This window comes from Delphinus delphis, chromosome 9, assembly GCF_949987515.2.
Source record: "Delphinus delphis chromosome 9, mDelDel1.2, whole genome shotgun sequence".
NCBI classification, from domain to species: domain Eukaryota; kingdom Metazoa; phylum Chordata; class Mammalia; order Artiodactyla; family Delphinidae; genus Delphinus; species Delphinus delphis.
The window spans coordinates 51532577-51558157 of NC_082691.1; the positions used below are offsets into that span (position 1 = coordinate 51532577).

The 25581-nt window shown below is 36.5% G+C and overlaps 1 protein-coding gene across 1 annotated transcript; it reads left to right on the forward strand.

Moving 5' to 3' along the window:
* Positions 1-519: 519 nt before the first annotated feature.
* Positions 520-24547, forward strand: FAM133B (family with sequence similarity 133 member B). Its single transcript, XM_060020530.1, has 11 exons — positions 520-633; positions 6839-6936; positions 9086-9164; positions 9851-9925; positions 10062-10094; positions 10537-10599; positions 11066-11158; positions 12506-12556; positions 17665-17757; positions 20318-20365; positions 23256-24547. Exons 1-11 carry the CDS (start codon positions 610-612, stop codon positions 23340-23342), a joined length of 744 nt encoding a protein of 247 aa, XP_059876513.1. The 5' UTR covers positions 520-609; the 3' UTR covers positions 23343-24547.
* The last annotated feature ends 1034 nt before the right edge of the window (positions 24548-25581 follow it).

A 25581-nucleotide genomic window follows, 5' to 3' on the forward strand; every position in this document is an offset into this window, starting at 1 on the left:
CTTATTCTTATCTTTGTGTCCTGCTCCATATCCATCTTCCACTCAGTGAATTACACCAAGTAGATGTTCAAAAAATAGTGTGAAATGAATGCATGAGTGATGGATGAATGGAATTTAACTTAAAGAGCAATTTCTTTAGCAACATCTATGACAGCAGTGTCTTCTCCCGCACCGCCTGATGGACCCTGAGGGACCACGTCTGTCCTGCTTCTCACTTTATCCCCAGCATTTGCACTATGCTAAGCACACCATAAGCGTTGGAATAATCATTGTATCCTCTAGAAAGGATTTCAGCGCATCAGGAATGGAAGAAAGCAAAACAATCCAAGGCTGAACGGAAGTGAGCTGCCTGGGCGAGGCTGTCGCACTCGGTGGGCGGTAAAGAACAGGAATCCCCAGGCGAACCCTGGGAACCGCGGGTGAGTGCGGGCGCCTTCCTCTCCTCCGAGGCGATAGGTGGCGCTGTGGCCGGCCGCGGCCCCCGGGTCTGCGCGGCGCCGCTCTCTGGACGGGGTGGGGAGTTGGCAGAAGGACCTGCGGCGGGTCTGCTTCGGCCGCCGCTCTGGCCTGGTCTACCCCAGCGGCTGACTGATCGCTCAGTGCGACACCATGGGGAAGCGGGACAATAGGGTGGTGAGTACCCGGTGGGGAAAGCAATGCGGCGGCGCGGGGCACGGCGGCAGGAGAGCGGGACCCCTCGCTCTTCCCGGCTGGGCCTGAGAGTCAGCGGCGGCGCTGGGACCTCAAACCAGGAGACCCAGCTCCCCTCCCCGCTCCGGCCCCAGACGCGCGTGCGCCGCGCACGAAGTTGGCGCCTTCGGCTCCCCCGCTCTCTTTTCTCTTCTCTCTAGTCTCCCTTTCCTCTACACCCCGTCAACCCTGCCGCACCCTCTGGTAGTGTTCTCTGGCATCCTTCCCTTCCGCACTCGGGCCAGCAGTGCCCAGTTTCTAGAGCTCTAGGGTCCCCTGCACCCTCCTGTAAGTCCAAAGTCTGAGGCCCGTGGAGGTGCCGGGACTCGTTCCCCACGCACCGCGACCGGGATCGCGCACCCAGGGGGGACGGAGGCCACGGACGTTGTCCCTCCACCCGGGGGCCTGCAGGGCGCCCAGTTCTAGCAGAAGTCGGGCTCGCATTTGAGAACCAGGATCAAAGCATTTGGCTTCGGGCCCCAGTGTCCAGCACTACCTGGCACCTAGTAGGCTCTGTAAAGGAACGAATAGCCTGGTAATGTTCACTCTGGAGTCAGGCCCAGACTGGAATGTCAGTTCTGGTCCCTCGGGAGTTGGGGGACCTAGGATGAGTTGCTTTTCTTCTTTGAGCCTCAGTTTCTTCATCTGTAAGAGGGGATCAGTGTTGCCCATAACTTTGCAGAATAGTTGAGAGTGCAAAAGGCAAGGTGGCCGGGCGAGTGCTTGGCATGAAGGTTATTCTAGTAAATGAGATAAAAGAGATGCAGAAGTACCTAATAGCAGAAAGAGTAAGAAATATCTGTAAGTAAGAAATTCGAGGTTCTGAGGGCATTTTGACAGGCGGAGATGGGAGGAAGGCATTCTAGGTGGCTACTAGCTTGGTGTGGACAGCCCAGGTTATGAATCAGTTTGAATGGGCTTTAAACAGAAGGGATTAGCAGTAAGCTTAGGTTGCAGCCTTACAGTTCTAGGCTTGGCTATGATAGAGTTTTAAACCACTGAGCAGCAAAATGAAAAAAAATAAATGTCGTTGAAGCTACTGTACTACATTTAGTGAACTAGCTTTTTAAAAATTAAGTGATTATTTTCTTTGGGGTTAGGGAGTGGGGGGAGATGGGGCGAGGTACTAAAAGAGCTTCACTTTTATGAAATATTTCTTGTCTTCAAAACGTTTGTTTTAATTTTATTTAGTCTTCATAATCAAAGATGTCTAGGAACCACAGTGGTGAACTTTGATTACAAGGTTGAGGAATGTTCTTTTCTCTTGCTTTCCTGGCTGTAAGTCAGACCTTGTGGTATTCTGATTCTCATAGAGTTGAAATGGTGTTCTCCTGGAGCATCCTTAGGTTTAAGGTGTTAAGAGTGTTTGGGCTCTTTAATGACCTTAGGCCTTAAATGCTTAGAAATTACCGGACCTTGGGTACAGTTTTCATGCAGAGACCTAAGATGTTTTGTTTTACTGGCAAAAGGTGTTGGTTTACACATACTTTTAAAGCATTTGAAAAAGTTTCCAAATTAGTTTCATTTACTAGAGCATTTTGATAATTCCGAGCTCTACTTATTACTTGGTATGTTGTCTTGGCCCGTGGTGGTTCTGGTAACATTTTATATGCACTTCAAAGGTTGTGGAAAGGAAAACAGGAAATTAAGAGGTAGAAGACGCAGATCTTCTCGTTCAGTCTCCTCATTGCAATGGAGGAGGAGATGGAACTGTTTAAACTGGGACCAAAAAAAAACCTTGGGTCATCTGATAAGTTAGTTTAGTACATCATAACTCTTGATGGTTTTTTTCTTTTTTTTTTTTTTTTTGCGGTACGCGGGCCTTTCACTGTTGTGGCCTCTCCCGTTGCGGAGCACAGGCTCCGGACGCGCAGGCTCAGCGGCCATGGCTCACGGAACTAGCCGCTCCGCGGCATGTGGGATCTTCCCGGACCGGGGCACGAACCCGTGTCCCCTGCATCGGCAGGCGGACTGTCCACCACTGCGCCACCAGGGAAGCCCATAACTCTTGATTTTAATTAAAATGAACATGTGCCTCTGAAAATAATGGCTTTTTTTCTTTACATTGATGATAAAAATCATGGTTTTAGAGATGACAGAATTGCTTTCTAAAATGCCATAAATTTCAGGTTGAAGTTTTTGTAAAAATAGGCTTTACTCTTTAGAGCTGTTTTGGTCTCAAGGCAAAAATTGAGCAGAAAGTACAGAGAGTTCCCATATGCTCCCTGCCCATAGACATGCTCAGCTTTCCCTACTTTCAACTCCCACACCTGAGGGGAACATTTGTTACAGTCAATGAGCTTACATTGACACATCATTTTCACCTGAAGTCCTTAGTTTACATTAGGGCTCACTCTTGGTATTGTACGTTCTTGAACGGCTTTTATTTATTTTTTCACTGAACATTTTAATTCTTGAGATTTGTAAAGGGCACTTTAATTTGTGATGGCCACCCTTTGTGCCCATTGTTTTCCAGAAGTTTCCTTCGTGTTCTTTTCTGTTACTAAAACAGATGTATCCTCTAGATAAAAATAGGTAATCAAAGTAGCAAATGAAATTCTGCGCATTTTGTCCTTAGCAGTTTCACTGCATTGCTTTTTTCCTAGCTGCCCACTTACATATTCCCTTGAGCTCAATTTGCCATTCTAAGTTTCAAAGACAAATCGTTTTCTGTTACCCAAACTCACAGCAGCAGCTTGGAGTCACAGGCAGTTCTAGTTACATATGAGTATGAGTGTTTGCTTTAAAAGGGCATAGTATTTAAAGTGACTGTCATAGACATTTAAAGAAATTGCAGTTTCTTTATTTTGATTGATGCCCAGCCACCCACCGCCTAATGTTAGAAGCATTATTTTTCACACTTACGCATAATAAGTGAAAGAGCTTTACCTTTGTGAAATACTTTTTTGTTTTTAAAACCTTTCTGTTGTGCACAGTAAAATGAGCACTGTTGCTTAATAATTATGAGCACAGAATTTCGCAAGGAGCTTGTGAGATGCGCTTCATAAATATTGCTATTATAATTGAGATAAATAATGGAGGTATGTAGAGTGGTTGAATTTTTCTCATTTTGTTTACTATTAATATTATGGCAGTGTTTGCATGTAGTATTTTTGTTTTATAAAGGTAATGAGTTATTTTAAATTTTTTTCTCCATTGTATGAAATGATGAAAGTAGACGTCTTCCTTTACATTTTGGTGCACCTGCATCAAAAACTTTTTAAAAATTTATAGTTATTTATTAAAATGGTATCTCTTTTTTTTTTAACTTGCTTTTGCTTTTCACCTGAGAAATTTTGGGCATCATCTTTTTAATGGCTACATAGTATTTCATTTTGGGAATATAATGTATTAAATTAATCTCAAATTGACGGCTCTTTGGGTATTTTCAGTTTTTCCTATTTTAGTGATAACAGTTTTAACATCCTTGTATATATTTACAACTTTAAAAATAAAGTTTTTACAGTTTTAAACTTAAAATATTTTACTATTGAGTACTGCTAAAATTATGACATGCTACCAAAGAAATGAGGTGATAGATGATAGATATTATAGTTTTTAAAGTGATGATCTTAGCTTGCACATTGTACTTGCTTTTGGTTATGATGATTGTCAGTGTCATTGGTTGGGCCAGCAGCTGCTCTGTTGTGGCCTCTGTTGGTTGTCATTTCCACATGAACTGATTGAAATTCTCAGCAGAGACAGTTGAATGAAATATTTGAGGGCATAACATTTGATGTAAAAAATAGGACTTTATGCCTCGGTCTTAAACGTTGCATTTGATATCCACATGTAGCCCTGATTCAACATCTCTGACCGTAGGAGCTCTAGCATTCATTCCTGCCAGTAAGAAAATTATATTAAAGGTTTAACTTTTTCATCTCAAGTAAGTAGGCAGTATCCAGTTGAATGGAAGTAGTTCTCGGTATGTGTTGTTTATAGTGGTTTTATATTGTTTATTCTGCCAGAGTAATCTAGAAATATATAACTTATATTTGTTATGAAGGTGGGTGATTTTGTCATTTTTAAAGATATTGTTAAATAAAATGCATCAGATGCATTGTACCCTTTCACTTCTTTTCAAATGTTAGGTAATTAGGTTTAAAATCAACCTTGGTAATAGTCATTTTCAACCAAAATTCTTTTTATTTATAAAGTAGAAGAGTTTTTATAAATGTTGACTTGAATTAAATTTGGAAAGCTGAATCATAGGGTCAAGAGGTTGAGACTGAATTAAAGACCAGATTTGTGAATTCTATTTAATAAAGCAACACCTCTTTGCTAGACACTGTCATTAACAAAGAAATATTCTGGGGCTTCCCTGGTGGCACAGTGGTGGATAGTCCGCCTGCCGATGCAGGGGACACGGATTCGTGCCCCGGTCCGGGAGGATCCCACATGCCGTGGAGCGGTTGGACCCGTGAGCCATGGCTGCTGAGCCTGCATGTCTGGAGCCTGTGCTCCGCAGCGGGAGAGGCCACAACAGTGAGAGGCCCGCGTACTGCAAAAAAAAAAAAAGAAGAAAGAAGAAAGAAACAAATATTCTGCTTTATTTTGTCTCAGTGTATTTTGGGGGAAAGTGTCTAAAAATGTGTTTTACTGCTATAGTAAGTGTAGTATACAGAGCGTAATATAATTTCTGTGGTTTTTTAATTGTACAAAAATATGTATAACAAAGTTCACCATTTTAAGTGTATATTTAAGTGACATTGAGTACATTCACAGTGTTTTACAACTATCAGCACTGTCCACTTCCAGAACTTTTTCATCATCTCATACAAGAAGCTCTGTACCCATTACACAGTAACTCCCAGCTCCTGGTAAACTCTATTTTCTGTCTCTATGAATTTACTTATTCTAGGTACCCCACATAAGTTGAATCATACAACGTTTGTCCTTTGGTGTCTGCCTTATTTCACTTAGTATGCTTCCAAGGTTCATCTGTGTTGGAGCATGTATCAGAATTTCACTCTTTTCTAAGGCTGAATAATATTCCATTGTATGTATATGTCACATTTTGTTTATCCATTCTTCCATAGATGGACATTTGGGTTGTTTCCACCTTTTGGCTGTTGTGAATAATGCTGCTATGAACATGGGTGTACACGTATCTGTTTGAGCCCCTGCTTTCAGTTCTTTTTCAATCCTACTTAGAGGTGGAGTTTCTGTTTAACTTTTTGAAGAATCAGCAAGCTTTTCCAAAACAGCTGCACCATTTTTTATTCTCACCTGCAACGCTTAACTGTTCCAGTTTCTTCACATCCTTGACAACACTTGTTGTTTTCTGTTTCTGATAGTAGCCATTCTAACTGGGGTGAGGTGGCATCTCGTCGTTTTGATTTGCATTTCCCTAACGACTAGTGACTAGTGACATTGAGTATCGTTTCATGTGCATATTAAGACATTTGTACATCTTCTTTGGAGGAATGTCTAAGTCCTTAGCACATTTTTGAATTGGGTTGTTTGGGGGTTTTGTTGTTGAGTTGTAGGATTTCTTTATGCATTCTGGATATTAACCCTTGTCAGATACATGATTTGCAAATATTTTCTTCCATTCTGTGGATTGTCTTTTCAGTCTTTTGATAGAGTTCTTTGATGAACAAATGTTTTTAATTTTGATGAAGTCTTGTTTATCTATCTTTTCTTTTGTTGCCTAGCATGATTTAATTTTTGATGTTAACAATTTGTGTATAAAATTGCTCTCAGCATGGCGCAGTATTTCCTGAGATAGAAGATATAGTAGAATAAGCAATGAATTTAGAGTTAGGTCTTCTTTAACTTCTTTGGAATCGAGTTTCTTCATTTACCATTGTGCATAATATTATTACCCTCAGAGCTTTACTGAGCTTTAGGAAAAAGCACTGTAAAGCCATCTAAGAGTAAGAGAGAGATGTCATTATTATTTTCATCAAATCTCTGGTAAAAACACATTTTCTGTGAAAGAGCAGTATTACTTATCTCCCAAACTTATGAGGCTTAATAGAGCATTAAATCTACTTTTTGTAATGAAAAGTTGGTTAGTCAGATTGTTCATGCTTAGTTGGATATAGTATGCATTTATAATAAAGATTGCGTTATGAGTATGCAAATGTACTTTTGTGTTTTCAGTGGTTATTTTAATGGAGTTAATTTTTGTTTTTTCCTCAAGGCCTATATGAACCCAATAGCAATGGCCAGATCAAGGGGTCCAATCCAGTCTTCAGGTCCAACGATCCAAGATTATCTGAATCGACCAAGGCCTACCTGGTATTTGTGAAACAATTTACCTATATATAAGGTTTTCATAAATTTTTAAAGGTTATTTTTACAACTTTTATTGATTGCTGAGCAGTTGCTAGATACATAATTTTTTGAAGTGGTATTTGATATGTGCTTTGTTTTGAATGTATAAAACACATGCATGAATGTAAAGCAAACATTTGAGAACCCACCACCCAATATAGCTAAAGCACTGCCAGGGAATCTGTTTTGTTTTGTTTTGTTATTTATTTATTTATTTATTTTGTGGTTTGCGGACCCTCTCACTGTTGTGGCCTCTCCCGTTGCGGAGCACAGGCTCCGGATGCGCAGGCTCAGCGGCCATGGCTCATGGGCCTAGCCGCTCCGCGGCATGTGGGATGTTCCCGGACCGGGGCACGAATCCGTGTCCCCTGCATCGGCAGGTTGACTCTCAACCACTGCGCCACCAGGGAAGCCACAGAGAATCTTTTATACCAAGCACATATTTATGTCTTAAAACAGACCTTAACCTTGAAGTGTTCTAAGCTATTTAAAATAGTAGGTTTGAATAATTTTGCCCTTCCACGGGGTATAACTAGGTGTTGAGAAAGATGACTTTAGACCTTGTTTCTAGTTTTATCTGCTGGCTTTTCAAAGAGTTAGGGTTTCCCATTGTAAAAGTTTTTTTTTTTTTGTAAAAGTTTTGTTTTAAATTTTTTGTTTGTTTTGCCCTTGTTGAGTGGCTCTGATTTTTTGTAAATAAAGTATCATAGCACTTACATTATTGTTTTTTAGTATGTCTTATTATTAAATACCCATACTCCTGAGGTAACATAAGGCAAGCTTCAGAGTTGTTAACTTTGGACTCCTTCTAAGGGCTCCTGATAACTGGGCAACTATAGTTGAAAGTTGTATTTACATACAACAGGGAATCCTTCCTTTGGGTTAAATAGGAAGTAAGCTGTGTCTGCCTCTTAGAATGTTCTTGAGTGCTATTGTTTATTGTTGCAGCTTACCAAAAAATAAATTATCTCATGATTTTAATGAGATCTTTATATGTGAATTTCTGTGTTGCAAAAAATATGTGTATTAAATGGCACTGTAACGTGAAAAAATATAAAAAATAAATTATCTCAAAACAAAGTATATTTTATCTTTAAAATTGGGGAGAAGGGATGAATTTTAAAGGGGAAGTGCCTAAGCTAGTGGATTACATGTATGGTCAGAGGTCGCCAAGACAACCCTCAGGTTGGGTAATTGCTAGAAGGGCTCACAGATAGTCGTACTCGTGGGCAAGATTTATTATGGTGAAAGGATACCAGCCATAGTCAGCAAAGGAAAAAAGTGCATGGAGTGAAGTTCAGGGGAGCCTGGACGCAGGCTTCCAAGGCTGCTTCTGTGGAGTCATACAGGATGCATTTCATTTCCTTAGCAATGAGTTATGATAACACATGTAAGGTATTGCCAACCAGTGTGATTCAGTGTGTCCAGCTTTTTTATTGGCGACTGATCTGCCTCTGCCTGTCAGGTGCCAAAATTCCAGACTTCCAGAAGGAATAAAGGTGTTCATATAAACTATATTATTTGTATAGACAGGCACAGTAAGCCACTCTTATCAGGGGGTGGTACCAAAATCTAAGTTCCCAGATGCCAGCCAGGGCTACTCGTTCTTAAAAGCAGGTACATTATAAAACGGGTGATTTAGTAATAGACTATAGTAATTCAGTCATATAGACCTTAACTCACCCTAACACTGAAACTACTAGCTTTGTGACCTTAGGCAGATTTTCTTACCTTCCTCAAGTTTCAGCTTCTTTATCTCTAAAATGGGGGTAATAATACTACCTTTTCTCACAGGATTGTTGTGAGGATTAAAGGAAGATGTATTTAAAGCAGTGCCTGTTGTATGGAAGTGCTCAAATGTTTGGTGTGTTAGTTCTTATAATCCGTGTTTAGAAGGGGAGTGACTAGTATTATCCGATAGGCTTTATTATGATAATTGATTTACAAGGACGTGAACAAAGAAATTTAAAATGTAGCAGCACTGGAACTAGAATGGAGGTTTATTAGGATATTAAGAAAAATTTATTTATGAAATTTTTGTTGCCTTGTTTGTAAGCATCCGTCTCAAATTTGAATAGCTTGAAAACTTACTTGTACATTCTATTTTTTTAAGGGAAGAAGTGAAAGAACAACTAGAAAAGAAAAAGAAAGGCTCCAAGGCATTGGCTGAATTTGAAGAAAAGATGAATGAGGTTTGTAAATTGTGCCTTTAAAAAAAATAATCTTTTTTCTTATAATAAAAAAAATGAAATCTTTTTTTTTTAATAAACCAAGAGTTTGGGCCTAGCTCTTTAGGTCAAGGGTGCTCTGTATTATAGAAGTGTTTTTGTTATATTGAATACGGTTTGTATATTTTGATTTCTTAAAAAAAGAAATAGAGAAAAGCCATCTTACAGTAATTTAAATCATCTTAAGTTTTCTAAATGTTACGTTCTTCCCTTCTCTCCCCTTATCCCCAGGTCCCCATCTTACCCTGGGATTTCCATGGTGATGTTTGCTTGTTTTGATTACAAACATATATGTAGTATTTCAGCCACAGTATAGATTAATTCAACTTTTACTGTCTGGAAAGAGAATCTAACCACCATTGTTAAAAAGAAAAAAGTTCTCAGCCTCAGTAATAATACCTACTCTTCCTTTCAGTATACAGTAAGGAGCTCCCACCTCATAATATCCTCTTTGAAAGGAGCTCGTAGAGGCTCCTTTGGTGACAGGGCAAAGGATTCTGGCACCTGCAGTATCTTTTGACTGTAATTAGAGGCTGAGATGAGAGCGAGGTAGTAGAGGATGGAAGGAAGAAAGTAGTGGCTGTCTCTATATATTTAGGTGTATTAGAAGGGGATAGGTAGCCTCTAATGTGTTTATAACTTTTCTGCAGAACTGGAAGAAAGAACTAGAAAAACACAGGGAGAAATTATTAAGTGGAAGTGAGAGCTCATCCAGGAAAAGACAGGTAATGCCATTTTTAGTTTATTGCTATTCTTAATCTCAGAGTTGGGTTTTCATAATAATGCTGTGTACTACTATTAATAGATACATTTGAAAACACCACCTTATTTAGATTTGTACTTGTATTTGTTTGCTTTTAGAGAAAGAAAAAAGAAAAGAAGAAATCTGGTAGGGTGAGCAAAAGTTTTCCATTTTTCTAAATGTTATAATCAAGAGCGTACAAAAAAAAGTAAGAATAATTGATATAACCTGTATGCTAACTCTAGATAAGTCAAGGAACCTGGAGGTCCTTTGGTAGTTACGGGTGGTTTTGTTCTATTAGTGATAATAAAAGAAAGGTGCCAACCTCCTTATAACCTAGTGACTCCTTCATTACTATTAAAGAGGGAAAATCGATTACTGTTGCTACATCTGTTGTTACTTTGTGTGTGTGTCTGTGTGTGTGTATGTCTGTGTTTGTGAGGGAATGTGAGATTTGACATTTTAGTATTTAAGTCATGAATATGGCATCTGTTTCTCAGACACTAGATTAATTTCGTTAAGTATTTGAGAGACTTAGTAAAAGAAAAAAATTCCTGCATCTCACAAGCTTTAATTGTTTTGTGCTTGGTCAAGTATTCATCTTCTTCTTCATCAAGCTCTGATTCTTCCAGCAGTTCTTCAGATTCTGAAGATGAGGTAATGTTTGCCTGTAATGATTCATGAAATAATATCTCTGATATCTTTACTGACAAGTGGAAGAAACCCATTATGAAATATCTGTTAAAAATGTTTACTTCCAGTTTTTGATTAATCATCCATAACTGAGAGCGCTGTTGTGAATAAATAACTAGGTATTTAAATATTGGTAAATGTGTTTTTTAGATTCCTAAATTTGTCTTGTTCATTTAAAAATATTAGTAGAAGAAATGGATTTAAAAATCAAAAATTCTGTTTTAGCTAAGAATTACATGTGACTCATCACTTAACATTTTTTAATAAAACAAAGTGATGTAAGTTACATTTTAAATATTATTAAGTAAAACATATTTACACGCTGGTCCTTTCATCAAGTTTTGTTCATTGATTAAGTTTTGATGTTAATAAAATGCAACGATTATATTTTTGAAACAGAAAGCAAATATTTCTGAAATGTTTCATGTAGGATAAGAGACAAGGAAAAAGGAAAAAGAAAAAGAAGAGCCGTTCACATAAATCTTCTGAAAGTTCCATGTCAGAAACTGAATCAGACAGTAAGGTAAAATCATTTAAATGAGCAATATTTTGGATAGCAGACATTTAATTAGGTTCTTCTTTAAGTTCTTCCTGTCTTAAATTGCTCTCAGTTTAGAAATGTGATACTGTTTTTGTACTTTGATGCTCTGTGTCACTTAATTGATGTACTTAATAATATTGTACATAGGGCATTTAATTGTTCTCTAAGTACTTTGACATATAGGTCCCCACATCTCAGCATTTTTATGACAGCTTTATGATAAAGCATGGCAGACATTATTTTTCCCATCTACATAAAAAATTTGTAGTGCAGATGAAAACATCTTGCTTAAATTCATACAGATCGTATTAGAATTGGAAGTTGAATCTATCTTCTAATATCTGATCCAGTGTCCTTTTTACTGTACTGTACCTAAATCTGTTCTGTACTATCCAGAATTATCAGATGCAATTAACTCTCAAACATTAGTGGTCATAAGAAATACATGCAGGTTATAATAAAAATGTGGATTCCTGGGTCCTATCTCCAGAGTCTGATTTAGTGAGTCCGATTAGGATCAGAAGTCTACATTTTAAACCAATGGTCCCTAGGATTCTGATGCAGTGCTGTCCATGGGCCACAATTTGATGAGCACTGTCCTGGGGTCCCAGGAGAACAAAACAACTATTGATATATGGTTGTATGGCAGATATCTACTTGCCCTACTGAGACTTCTTTTGATAAAATGCCTGGCATATATAAAGTATTCAGTAGATGTTGGTTTTGTTTTTTAAAGCCGAAGAGCCAGTCTAATGATACTGATAGCTAACATTTATAGAATGCCTACTATAGATTGAGCCCAGTTCTAAGCACTTGACTTGTTAACTCAATCCTCTCAACACCCCTATGAAGTAGTTTTTTGTATATCCCACTTCATGGATAAGGAAGGCTCAGAGAGTTTAACAGCTAGCCCTGAGGGATTCAAAAGTAGAAATTCTTGCCTCCCCACTTTATAAGGAAGAGTAGGGAAATCAAATTGATGTCTGAGCATGGTGTGAATTAGAACTTCAGTGCATATGATCACTACAGGTAAAAATAGCAATAGCATAAAGTCTTATTTTAAAATAAACCCTGTGGTTATACAGATAACGTCCGTTGTTTTAGTTGTACAGAGATTTGATATACAGCCAGATAAATGAAGAAGTCTCATTCCCCCATAAGCACATATATACACAACCTGTATTTCTCCCGTATTTTCAGAATAAAATTCTGGAAGTAAACTTTTTTTCGGTCATAGAGTAAATCACTTTTTTGGTATTTTTCTTCCTTCTGTCATAATGCTGTATCTTTCACATTTAAAATTGATATATATATATTTTATTTGTTTAGGATAGTTTAAAAAAGAAGAAGAAGTCAAAGGATGCAACTGAGAAAGAAAAGGTAATTTATACTTTACAGTGCCTTAAGATAACTTCTTTTACTTCAAGAATTGCTTCAAAAAATTAACATTAAAGCATTCCCCTTTTTACCTTAAAAGATTTCTTTTGCTTATTGAGTTCATTTTTGAAGGTAAAAGATCAGAAGAAGCTTCCTGCAGAGAATTTGAGTTTGTATAGATAAATGTATTATCTCAGTTTAAAATTCAAAATAATGAAGATTCTAAACATTTCCTGTTTCCTCAAGTCATTTTAAAGAAGGTCCTTTTAATGAAAGAACATGGACTTCTGTTTCAAATTGAGTGTACCATAGCTAAATTTGAAAACTTTTTTCTACTGTAAGTAGATGTTTTATCTTCATTTATAGCTTATCTATACCTAATGCTTAATTTATCCCTACCTAAGTTTCTGGTTTATATTTTTAAATCTTTCTTATTATTAAAAATAAAAGCCTAAAGAAAGCAACTACTAATAAAAGGAAAATAAAGACCAGTGTCACTGTATTTTATTCAGTCTTTGTATATCATTTCTTAAAAATTGAGGTGAAATTCACATAATATGCTATTAACCATCTTTAAATTACAGTTTGGTAGTATTTAGTGTATGTACAGTGTTGGGCATTGATCACCTCTCTAGTTTCAAAACTTTTTCATCGGGCTTCCCTGGTGGCGCAGTGGTTGAGAGTCCGCCTGCCGATGCAGGGGACGCGGGTTCGTGCCCCGGTCTGGGAAGATCCCACATGCTGCGGAGCGGCTAGGCCGTGAGCCATGGCCGCTGAGCCTGCACGTCCCGAGCCTGTGCTCCGCAACAGGAGAGGCCACAACAGTGAGAGACCCGCGTACCGCAAAAAAAAAAAAAAAAAAACTTTTTCATCATTCCATTAAAAACAACCCATAGTCACTAAGTAACCAGTTTCCTTCTCCCCACCCACCCCCAATCCCGTGATAGCCTCTAATCTGCTTTATGTCTATGGATTTGTGTATTCTCGATATATCATATAAAGGCAGTCATACTATATGTGACCTTTTGTGACTGGCTTCTTTCACTTAGTATAATGTTTTCGAGGTTCATTCACATTGTAGCATGTATCAGTACTTCATTCCTTTTTATGAATGCATATAATATTCCATTGTATGTATATAGCACAATTTGTTTATCCATTCATTCATTGATGGACATTTGAGTTGTTTGTACCTTTTGGCTAGTGTGAATAATGCTGCTTTTAATATGCATGTTTCTGTATGGACGTATATTTTCATTTCTCTGGGGTATATACCTAGACATGTCTTGGTATTTTTTTAATCAGTTTGCAAATAAAAATGCATTAACACTAAAAAAAGAAACCATATTGACAGAGTTGGTTTAATTAATTCCAAGGATTCAAGGATAAGAAATTTATTAATATAACTTGCATTATTAACTGGTCAAAGGAAAGAAACCGTGTGATTATTTTAATAGTTGCCAATAGGGTGTGATATAATTTCAACAGAACTTCCTGATTTTTCAAAACCATTATAAAATAAGAATAATTGGTTACTTTCATTTTTTAAAAAAAATTGTAAAACTAAAAACTGGCAATTTGCAAACATGAAATACTAAAACAACTGCACTGTGATTTTTGAAGTACTTCAAGATATACAAAGTATAGAGTAATATACACATATATAAAAAATCACCCATATGTATACCAACTAGAATTAACAGATGGTTTAAATTTTGTCATATTTGCTTCAGGTCTTGTTTTATGGGAAAAGAAGAAGGCCCAGGCACTTTCTCCTTCCTTAGAGACAGCTGTTTCTGAAATTACTGTGCCTCCTTCCCATCCACATTTATACACTTTTATTAACATAAGTATGTGTTCAGAAATAACTTAGAGTATTTTCAGAAGGGTGTCACCATGTTTCCTCTGAAGCTTGTTTTTTTCTCTCAGAATTACTGTTGACATTTATCCTTGTTGATACTCTCAAGTTTGTTTCTTTGGCTTATAATATTCCATTATTTTAACTCACCACAACTTGTATCTCCATTCTCCTGTTTGTGGACATATAGGTTATTTTCATTCTTCAGTAATGCAAACAGTGCTGCAATGGCTATTTGTTATCCATTTCTCCTTTTCCTTAAGTTGTCATTAATTTTCTGAGGTATACCTGGGAGTATAACTTCTAGGTCCTAGGATATACATACGTTTTACTTGTCTACATTTTGCTTACCAAAGTGCTTGTTATTAATTTACATTCCTACTAGTAATGTATGACAGTACCCTTGTTCCTCATACATACTTGTCACGCTGTGAGACCTCCCTTTTTGCCAGTTCAGTGTGTAGAGATGTTTGAGCCCCTTTATTTGTTTATTAGCCATTCAGATTTCATTTTCTGTGAATTGCCTATTTGTGGTCTTTGCCCATTTTTCTGTTTGATTGTTATTAATCTTTCTGATTCATAAGAGTTATATACTTTGGATGCTAATCTTTCAGACAGGTAGTTAACATCTTTTGGTCTATGGCTTCTGTTAATCCTGTTCAGGGTGTCTGTTATAATCTTACATGGTTTTAATTTTCAGTTATATGTATCAGTCATTAGTTTTAGCTCCATTTTTATTTTAAATTGTTCCGAAAGTGCTAGGCAATGGAATACCTAATTAGAAAATATAGTGGAAGAAAATATTTCATTTATGATGGTAACAAAAAACATATAGGAAAATCTTAAAGAAGTGAGCAGGACTTATTTGAAGAAAACTATACAGATCTATTCAGAAACGCGAAAATTTAATAAATGTTCCTGGGTATGACTTGCTCTGCTAAAAGTTAAAACATTTTTCATATGCTTTGATGAAAAAATGTGGTATGATCCAGGAATAGAAAAACAATGGAACAGTGTAGAGTCCAGGTAAAAATTTGTTAAGTATTTGTGGAATTTAATATATGATAGAGGTGGCATTTCTTGGACCAAAATGACTAGCCATTTGGAAAATATACAGTTGAGCACTCCTTAAGGCCAAATATATTCCAGATAAGTGAAAATTCTAAATGTATGAAAATGCAATTAGAGAAAGACATGGGTGAGTATAACATTGGTATGGGAAAGGGCTTTACCTCAAATCTCATGAACTTCTGACCACATAATTCAAATGCTGAATGGGAAAAAAGACATATAGGTTATAAAAAATAAGCTGTGAACGAAGTTTAAATATAATGAACAGACTAAGAAACACTACTAGGAATACATAAGGCAAAAACTTGATCTTCAGTAATTAAGGGAAAGAGAATACCTCACATACACATAAAAATAGGTAAAATACATGTTGAGGCAATTTTTAAAGAAAATATAAACTATATTCTAATAATCTGAGATTGATATGGCTGATAAAAGAATCTGACGAAGAGGCTTTTTGGTGAAGTGTGGTTCATAAATGAATGAAATAAGAAACAATTTTGAGGGTTATGGGAGAGTGAGAAAATCATTTGGATGAAGGCTGCTTTGGTCTTTGATTTAGTCATTATTGTTAAAGATTTTGCCCTCACGTACCCTTTACTATATTTCAACTTTGTTTTTAATAGCGAGGAACTCATATGCCTGCCCTCCAGAAGGAAATGGGTTAAGTAAATTGTGGTATCTACTTTCAGTGGTATATACTTTCAGTGAATGTCAAAGGCAGCCAAAAATGATGGTGTAGTTGGCATGGAAAGATACTGTTGGGTGAGAAGACTGGGTTCCAAACAAGTATTTATGTAAAATTGTATATACACAGAGATGTTTCCCAAAATCCCTGTAGTGGGATCTTGGTGAATTTTCTTAAAATGAACATTTATAATTTCTACCAAAATAATAAAGCTGTTTGCAGAAACAAATCACCTGTAATCTACCACACATATCATCACTGTTAATTTCTTTTCTTGTTTGTTTGTATCTTCAAAATTGGGTTCATGCTATGTAAAAGTTTTAGGTCATTTTTTTCTGTGTAAGATTAACTGGTGAGCATTTTTTCCTTTGTGCGGTTTTGTTTTTGTTGTTATGAACTACTTCATACGTACTGATGAAGCATATAGAAAAAATAAAATGACAACCAGCATATTCACTATGCAGCTTTAATAAATCTTAACATTCTGTCGTATTTGTTTCAGATGTTTTCAGAATGTTTTATTTTTTTTTTTTGGTACTTTATTTTTTAATTTATTTTATTTTATTTTTTGGCTGCGTTGGGTTTCATTGCTGCACGTGGGCTTTTCTCTTGTTGCGGCGAGCGGGGGCTACTCTTCGTTGTGTTGGGCAGGCTTCTCATTGTGGTGGCTTCTCTTGTTGGGAACACAGACTCTAGGTGCACGGGCTTCAGTAGTTGTGGCACACGGGCTCAGTAGCTGTGGCTCGCGGATCTAGAGTGCAGGCTCAGTAGCTGTGCCACAGTAGCTGTGGCACATTAGTTGCTCCGCAGCATGTAGGATCTTCCCAGACCAGGGATCGAACCTGTGTCCCCTGCATTGGCAGGCAGATCCTCAACCACTGCACCACCAGGGAAGTTCCCAGAATGTTTTATTTCTTTAAAAATGTTTTATTTCTTAAAATACGTACTTAAGCCCCTAAGTACTCCTCCCCAGAATTATACATTTTCTCATCATTAAATACTTAGAGGTGAAGTTTTGTTTTGTTTTTTAATGTGAATTTAACACTTTAAATGCACTAAGGGAACTACGGTGCAGAGACCTTTTTAGGCCATCACAAATAATTACCTGTTGATTTTCTTTTCTGTAACACTAGGCCTGTCTGATCCAACCCAGGCTAGAAACAAAAAGAATTAAACTGCAAAGGACCCAATTCTTATACCATATGTTTTCCTTAACTTTTTAAAACTTCATCATGTATAATTAAAGAAAATAAGGAGGATATTACATCTAAATGGATGTATAGGTATTTCTTTTCAAGTTATTTAATAAAAGCATTGCTTTATTGGAATTAGAAACTGATTGCTGATAATTGTCACCAATTTTAGACGTTTCTAAAATGAAAATGGATAATTTTTGTGATAATTGGGAAAATTCTTAAATAGAACTTAAAAACTTAAAATTCGTGTGGCATTGTATTATATCTCAGTCGGCATACATGTGTTTATTTTTCATAGGACATTAAAGGACTCAGCAAAAAAAGAAAGATGTATCCTGAAGATAAACCTTTATCATCTGAGTCCCTGTCAGAATCAGATTATACTGAGGAGGTAAGTCTATGATCAAATCCATTTTCTTTACTTAAAAATATTTAGTTACTTGATTTAATAAATACGAATTAGTAAAAAAAAATTTTCATAAGATATTTGATTTACTCACTTTTCTAATATGTAAAAGAGACGCCGTTTCAGAATAAGTTTTGTATTTTTACACAAGATAGTAATATGGCTTTTATTTTGAGAATCACATTCCCAGATACCTTTCCAATCTGAGATCTTTTATTTTTACTCTTCTAATGTTTTCTTTTTACTACCATTTTGATGGCATGAAAGATACTGTATAGCATGTACCATATTAAAACCCAAGCATTCCCTTGTTTTTGTTTGGTGCTACTCTTTTTTTTTTTTTTTTTTTTTTTTTTTTGCGGTACGTGAGCCTCTCACTGTTGTGGCCTCTCCCGTTGCGGAGCACAGGCTCCAGACGCTCAGGCTCAGCGGCCGTGGCTCACGGGCCCAGCCTCTCCGCGGCATGTGGGGTCTTCCTGGACCGGGGCACGAACCCGCGTCCCCTGCATTGGCAGGCGGACTCTCAACCACTGCGCCACCAGGGAAGCCCCGGCACTACTCTTTAGGGAGTAGAAAGGTGATATGGTGGAACAGAAATGTTGACATGACTTCAGTTTTCCTATCCATAAAATGAGGGAGTAGAATTAGGTAATCTGTACAGTTCTTTTCAGCTCTAATATCCCTGTCTTAGATTTTGTATTCTCTTGGAATTAGAGTCCATTCTTAGTTAATTTTAGGTTTATAAGTTATCTTTGAAGTATTTCTCTGCTTGGACTTTATTTCCTCATTTGTAAAATAGGACCTCTTGTCCCCATGTGTAGCAATATTTTGTAATACTCCTTTAATGAAGTTTGTAGCTAATATAGGCTACCTGTACACATTTTTATATTAGTGTCCCCTAAAGAAATAAAAATGAATACAAGAGAATAATTTTATAAAATTATATTTCTATGCATAAGTACTTGCGCCTAATAACACTAGAAGACATAAAATATTAAGCTGTGACAAAATTCAGGCTGTAGCAGGTATGTTGACCTATGCCCTTCAAAAGCCGTACAATAGCATTGTCACCGATGACATTTTCCAAAATGGTGGACAATTCCCAGTAAAGCTCTGAATGAAACAAAATACAGTCTTCCCTCTATTTATATGACATAGCTATTCTGGGACATCCACTGTACGGTCATCCTTCGATATCTGCAGGGAATTTGTTCCAGGACCCCTGTGGATACCAAAGTTCACAGGTGCTCAAGTCTCTTACATAAAATGGCGTAGTATTTGCATCTAACCCATGCACATCCTCCCATACGCTTTAAATTATCTCTAGAGTACATCTAATACCGAATACAATGTAAATGCTATATAAATAGTTGCTGGCATGTGACAGAGTCAAGTTTTGCTTTTTGAAACTTTCTGCAATTTTTTTTTCCCCAAATATTTTTGATCCATGGTTGGTCGAATCCATGGGTGCTGAACACACGGATACGGAGGGCCGACTGTATCTTAAAACCCAGTACAAAATACTTTGTGTTCATATTGTAATAAACTTAGATTTTATATTATAATTGGGCCCATTATATGAATGTCAAGCAGGCTATTCTAAAGTTATGTCCAGGCTCCCTGGATATCGCCTGATTGGCACTCCCTGTCTTGGCCCCACCCCCTCAGTCACTGAGATGACAAGAATAACCACCAGACACAAGGATTGCGTTCTCCAAGTTCTTTCAGGAGAGAGCTACCGCTTCTATTGAAAGTTAATAGTCTTTAATGCTTCTGTGTTCTATTCCTTCAGTCTATTTTAGTTTATTTGTGCTATTCTTAGTTACATTTTCATGTACTTGACATACAGTAACCTAGCAGATAAACCAGACAATTCAATATTTCAGCAATTTTTGTGCTTTATTATTGTATTAATTATGTTTGTCTTAATATAAAATATGTTACATTTGGATTTAACATTAATACACATCAGCTTTAGCAACTTTGAATTTAACATAAATCCAGTGTATCACACTTTAAAATATTGAAATAACATATTAATGGGGTAATAATTGTTACTTGAAAAGATTTTTATCAGTTCATTGATACTGAGTACACTATATATATAAAACCACCATTCGTTAAACACCATAGGTAAGAGAAACACCTACTGTATTCCAGGCATTCCCCCTTGAGGGTGGATATTACCTATATTTTACAAAGACGATGAAACTGAGGGTAATACATAGCAGAGGTAGGGTTCAGAGTTTGGTCTGTTTTATTGCAGAGCCCATGTATTTTATCTGCTGTACCTCACTGCTGTTTTTAGATGGTGAAAGAAAATCTAAGAGAAGCCCTCTAGAGATTTAATTTTCTTTCCTTTAAATGTTTTTCGTTGAATCCTCATTGTGATATAATAGAGGTTTGAGGTACAATAATGCATTTAAAATGTTTTTTGATTGTCAAAAAAAGGTTTTTTACATAGAGGTATATTAGTGAATGAAAAAAAATGCCTTGGAGATTACATATTTATCTTCTGTTCTCCACAAAAATTTTAATTTTGTAGATACGAGCAAAAAAGAAGAAAAGCAGTGAAGAACGAGAAAAAACAACAGCAAGTATCACTTATATTTTTACATGACAACAGTATAGCTGTTTTTAATATAAAATTAGTCATTGTAAAGCATGATTACACTTACTAGAACTAAATAAATATTTATTGGGAAAGGTGTGGTGTTCAGCAGCTTCACTTAATGGGTTGGAGAAAATTAAATTGGCTCAGAAGAAAGGAAGCATATCCTGATAGCAAACATCTGTTTCATTTTCAGTATTTTACTGTTAGAAATGTAAGCTTAAACTATTGTTTGACTTTCTTAAGCTGTAACAGGAAGTATGAGAGTAAAGTATGGTGATTCCCTCCATCTTCGATAGTAGATACTCCCAGATCTGCCAAACCTGGTAATAATAGAAAAAGGCCCATGAAGCACACGCTGCAATGAAAAATAAGAGGAATGTTACAACATAAATGATTCACTAATAAAGATGATTCTTTCAATCATTTCTAAAGCCAGCTCTGCTATCATGCAGGTTGAGAAGTAGAAAGAGGAGAATAGGAAAGTGGAAGTGGTATCCAATGAGAAGCAGACCAACCTAGAGAACGTCTGTAGCAAATTATCAAGGAGAAATGCAGATCATATCAGCAAAGTAATTTAGGAGCACCCACATAAGTGTGGGCTATGGCCTTTGAAGGCATTTTCTTAGGGAGGAGTAAAAGAAAAATGAGAACAGCATCATTTGTAGGTTTGAGAGTAACTGCCCCTTCCCAGAATGTCCCTGACTCTTAAAACGAGGGTCCTTCTCTGAGAAGGTTCACCTGATAATGTGTGATTCGGAAATAACATTTTATATGCTTCAAGACCAAGGAGACATTTAAGAGACATTTTTCCTGAGTGGGAAAATAACTTGGGTGAAGACTGCATCTTTGGTTCAGATTATTAAGACACAAAGTTAATTTTGGATAATTCTAATTTATATTTGCATACTTTACTGTTTCATGCATTCAGCTAGCATGTATTTATTAAGCTTCTCTATGCAGGCACTGTTCTGTCTTGGTAGAGCTGTTATAATGGAGTACGAGATAGATAAGAGTGTGACAAATGAGAGGCTGACTCAGGGAGAGAAAGCCTCTTTGAGGACGTAAAATTAAGCTGAAATCTGATTTACAAAAAAGAGACAACCATTAGAAGATGAAAGATAGAACATCCTAGACAGAGAGAAGAGCTCAGGACCTATGGTGGGAGTGAGCTTGATATGTTTGAAGCAGTGAAAAAAGGTAGGCTTGGCTTACACGTAGTAGTAGATAAAGAGGATGGCATATAATGAGGTTGGGAAGTAAGCAGAGGCCATCTCACAGAGCACACTATTTAGGTTTTAATCAAAGCAAACAGGTAACCTAAATCAACTTTACATTTTAAAAATATTTTGGCAGAAGTGATGACTGGACCTAAATGAGGAATGCTGTTGTTTGTATTACAGTGGTAGTGATGGAGATGGACTGGCATGATGGATTTGAGATATGTTTTGGCCTTAGGTGGTAGGACTTGCTTGGTGCTTCAGGGGTGGAGAGTGGAGTTAAAGAGTCGAGTCAAAGATAGTTTAGATTGTTTGGCTTAAACAATATGATGAATTAGTGGTGCCATGCACTAAGATGGTTGAGAAAGGATTTGGAGGGAAAAATTAAGCATTTTTAATAACTAGCATGGTAGAGCTAGTAATAAGGCACTTGCAGTCTTGAGTTTAGAGCATAGGACTGGATATAAAGATTTGGTCTGTTAAGTGGTATTTAAAGCATGTTACTGGGAGAGCATGTGGAAAAGAAGGGAAGGAAGCCCACAAAGGTTGAGCAGAGGAAGAAGAACCAGCAAACAAGGTCTTTGTGATAGAAGGAAAGCAGCAGAGTGAGGTGTCATGGAAGCCAAGAAGAAAAGTGTTTTAAGAACAGAGTGGCCAACTATCCTTTTGTGAAAAAGTAACCTATACCCAAAACTTATTTTTAAAAGCCCAGATATAAGATTTTGGACTCTCTAAAAGTCCCTGCATACCTGGGCTCCTAATGAAAAGAACAGTGAAAGTTTGTTAGTGTCACAAAGTGATAGAGGCCTTAGGGAAGGCGGAGGGATGGAAGTTCTAATAGATAAGGAGATGGAGAGGAAGTTTTATTTTTGCCACCCTTAAATTAAGGCTCTTGCCTTTTCTTTTTACTTCTGAATATCAACAACTAGTATATTATGTGATGCTACATTTCCACATATCTGTTTCTAAAAGTTCTGCCTTCTCTTTTACATCAGAAAGTCAAGAGAGTCAGGGTTCAGCAGAATTCTAGCTTCCTTTGTCTAGTCACAGTATGACTACTTTTACTAGGCCTCAGTGGTGTTTTCCTCTAAAAACCAAGCGTCCATTTTTCTAAGCTAAATATACTTTTCAACTGTACGTCAGTATTTTGTACCAGATAGTTGTTAACTTAATAATTAAAGTAGCGCTACCAGTCTAAGCAGTACCTAATACCTGTTCCTATTTACTTAAAAGTAGCAGGTTTAATGTATTCTCTAAAAGTTATCATTTTACAAACAATTGTGTTTTGCTGTGGTATGACGATTCCTTTGCAGTAACTAAAATGATTTCACCTTTAAAAATTAGATAACATGAAGTATAACAGTTGATACCATAATCCAGTTGAATTTATTTTCTACAGGAAATCTTGTTAGAAGCTACATTAATGTGCTACTGACTAGAGTTTTCCTCATCTTTTGAAAATTGACAAGCACTCTCTTAGTCCTCATACAATATTATTGAGACTTTTCGAGAAATGTTTTCAGTAGCTTACTTGTTTGTGTGGATTGTTAGAAATAACTATACATAGTAGATTAGAAGTACCACGGTGAAGTTGTTGTTTTTAATTTGCAGATTTTCATGTAGCTGTGTCTAACATGGAACTATCTTTTCAGGAAAAAACAAAAAAGAAAAAGAAGCATAAGAAACACAGTAAGAAGAAGAAAAAGAAGGCTGCTAGTTCAAGTCCTGACTCACCATAACATTAAGAAGAATCAGGATTCACTTATAAAGAAAGTGCAATGTCTAAGGAAATATCAACTGTGAACATTATGACATATTTACTAAAATGCATGAATTTTCTTGTTTTTAGAATTATTCCTGGACTATCAGTAGCCACTCAGATGCCGCTGTGTGAAAGGGCCATAATTGTTGCCTGCTGCTTGAACATCTGTTTTTTTCTCATCCAGTGCTTTATAACTGGGAGATAACACACCGCAGTCATACTAGTGGTTAAGATATTTGGGAATAAAGTTAATATTTTTGACTAGAAGTATCTAATGATAAATCAACAGAAACTGAATCTGGATACATCATTAAGATGTAATCAGACATGACCAGATGACTCTAGTTAACATTTTTGAAGTAGGGATTACGTTGACGTTTCAAAATCCTTACTCTGTAGATAAGCGTATTTTAATTTTTTCCCCTTGTATACTTTTGTTTACCTGGGGAAGGAGCTTTTAGGGGTGGGGGTGGGGTTTGATATCACTTCAGCTAGCAGAATAGCGTGCCTTTATCCTCACACATCTTATTTTTGTGGACACAGTAGCCATGCTTCATGGGGAGGTCAGGGCCGGGTGTGGCAGTCTTGCCCTTTACTGAGCTTAGTGACATCGTTGGACTCTGTCATATGCTACTTTGAGTGAACCAGAGAAATAGCCTTTTGCAGCATGAGAATGCCCCAAAAGCTCTGGGATTTACCTCCACTTCAATAATACTGAATGTTTTTTAGCATTAGAATGTGTTATAACATTTGAACTAATTTTGACTACACTTTGGCTTTGAAAAGGAATCATTTCAAATGACACTGGTACTTTTTGAACTTGATAGCTAAAGATTCTAAAATGCATGTTTTATACTGTTAGGTTTTAACCAGTCAGGAAAATTTTATGTAATCAGTGATAGTTCCTTTATTTTTTGTATGAGTTTTGTTTAGGCTGTAATGTTTAGCTTTTTATTAACTCCTTATTCTTGCTATTCTAAATTCCTTACTGTGTTTAACAGCATACTTGCCAAGATATTTAGCATGTAAAAAGCAGGTTTTTGATTTTTTTTTTTTTTTTTAACAGCTTCATATTGAAGCTGAGACTTAACCATAAATAAGTTGAGTGACAGGCCTGGTATGCTGTGTCTTGTTACACAAAACTATTGCCAGAATCTTAGTAAATATAACGTTTTAAAGGTTTGTCTTTGTATATTCACAATGGATTATGACAAGTTAAATTTAAGTGAGAATTACATATTTGCTTTTCCTGTGTCATATTTTACTAAGATTTTGTGCCTCATGTCTCCTGCTGAATTGTTTACTAGTAATGTTAAAAAGAATTGATAAATCATTTTCACTTTACATTTTTATATAATCAGGTAACATGAAATATAATTTGATGTACAATTTTGCCTGTTACAGAGGGTGTGCTAATTATAGTGGTATATGCACAAAACATTTTGGCATGACAAGCTGAATAAATAGCTATTTTACTTAAAAATAGCTGTGTTCTTATCAGCTCCCTTTGAAGTCTCAAGTTATAAAGATTAAGGAACACTACTAGGTGTTAAGTGCTAGGTGGATAAGTCATGTCCCCAAGTTTTTAGCCATAAAATATAATACATTTCTTGGTAAATTTTCCTAAATTTTACGCTTAAAGCTTCATAATCTTTCCTAATAAAAGAAATCTATAAGCTCTTGAGTACACAGCAAGTTTGGGAGACATTTTTTATCCAAAAAGAAGTTCCTCAGAATTGTTCGTGAAAATGCTAAAAGATAAGGTTATCAGGTTATCTGTTAATCAGTTTGGCCATGACATAAAAGTGTACCTTTGCAGACTGGTCCAGTATATGATGATTATGTCCCACTAGAAGCAGCAGTTCATTTTATTAAACTGGAAAAGAAGGTGATTTAGCAAAAATTGTATTCTTTCCAGGTTGTGTTGACTGCCTGGGAAACACCTTTTTCATTATTCTTCTTGTGGTAGCCTTAACAGTTTTCTAATAAGGTATACAAAGAAAATTTGACCAGGTGATATTATGTGCAAGTTAATAACATCTCTTTCTCCACCAAACCACCCTTTTACTTGAATAATTATATACTAATTTTATAAACACAAAGCATGTTATTTGGATAATGATGCCAGGGTAACTGCAACAAAATTGGTGAATGTCTGAGTAGGAAAATTGAATTTATACCTGGTGCTGTCTTTTTCTGGTGGTTTTGGATTCCTT

Coding starts and splice junctions, on each gene's coding strand:
- FAM133B (XM_060020530.1), top strand. CDS start 610: ATGGGGAAGCGGGACAATAGGGTG. Junction 6,937..9,085: donor AATCGACCAAGGCCTACCTG/GTATTTGTGAAA, acceptor TATTTTTTTAAG/GGAAGAAGTGAAAGAACAAC. Junction 10,095..10,536: donor AAAAGAAGAAATCTGGTAGG/GTGAGCAAAAGT, acceptor TGCTTGGTCAAG/TATTCATCTTCTTCTTCATC.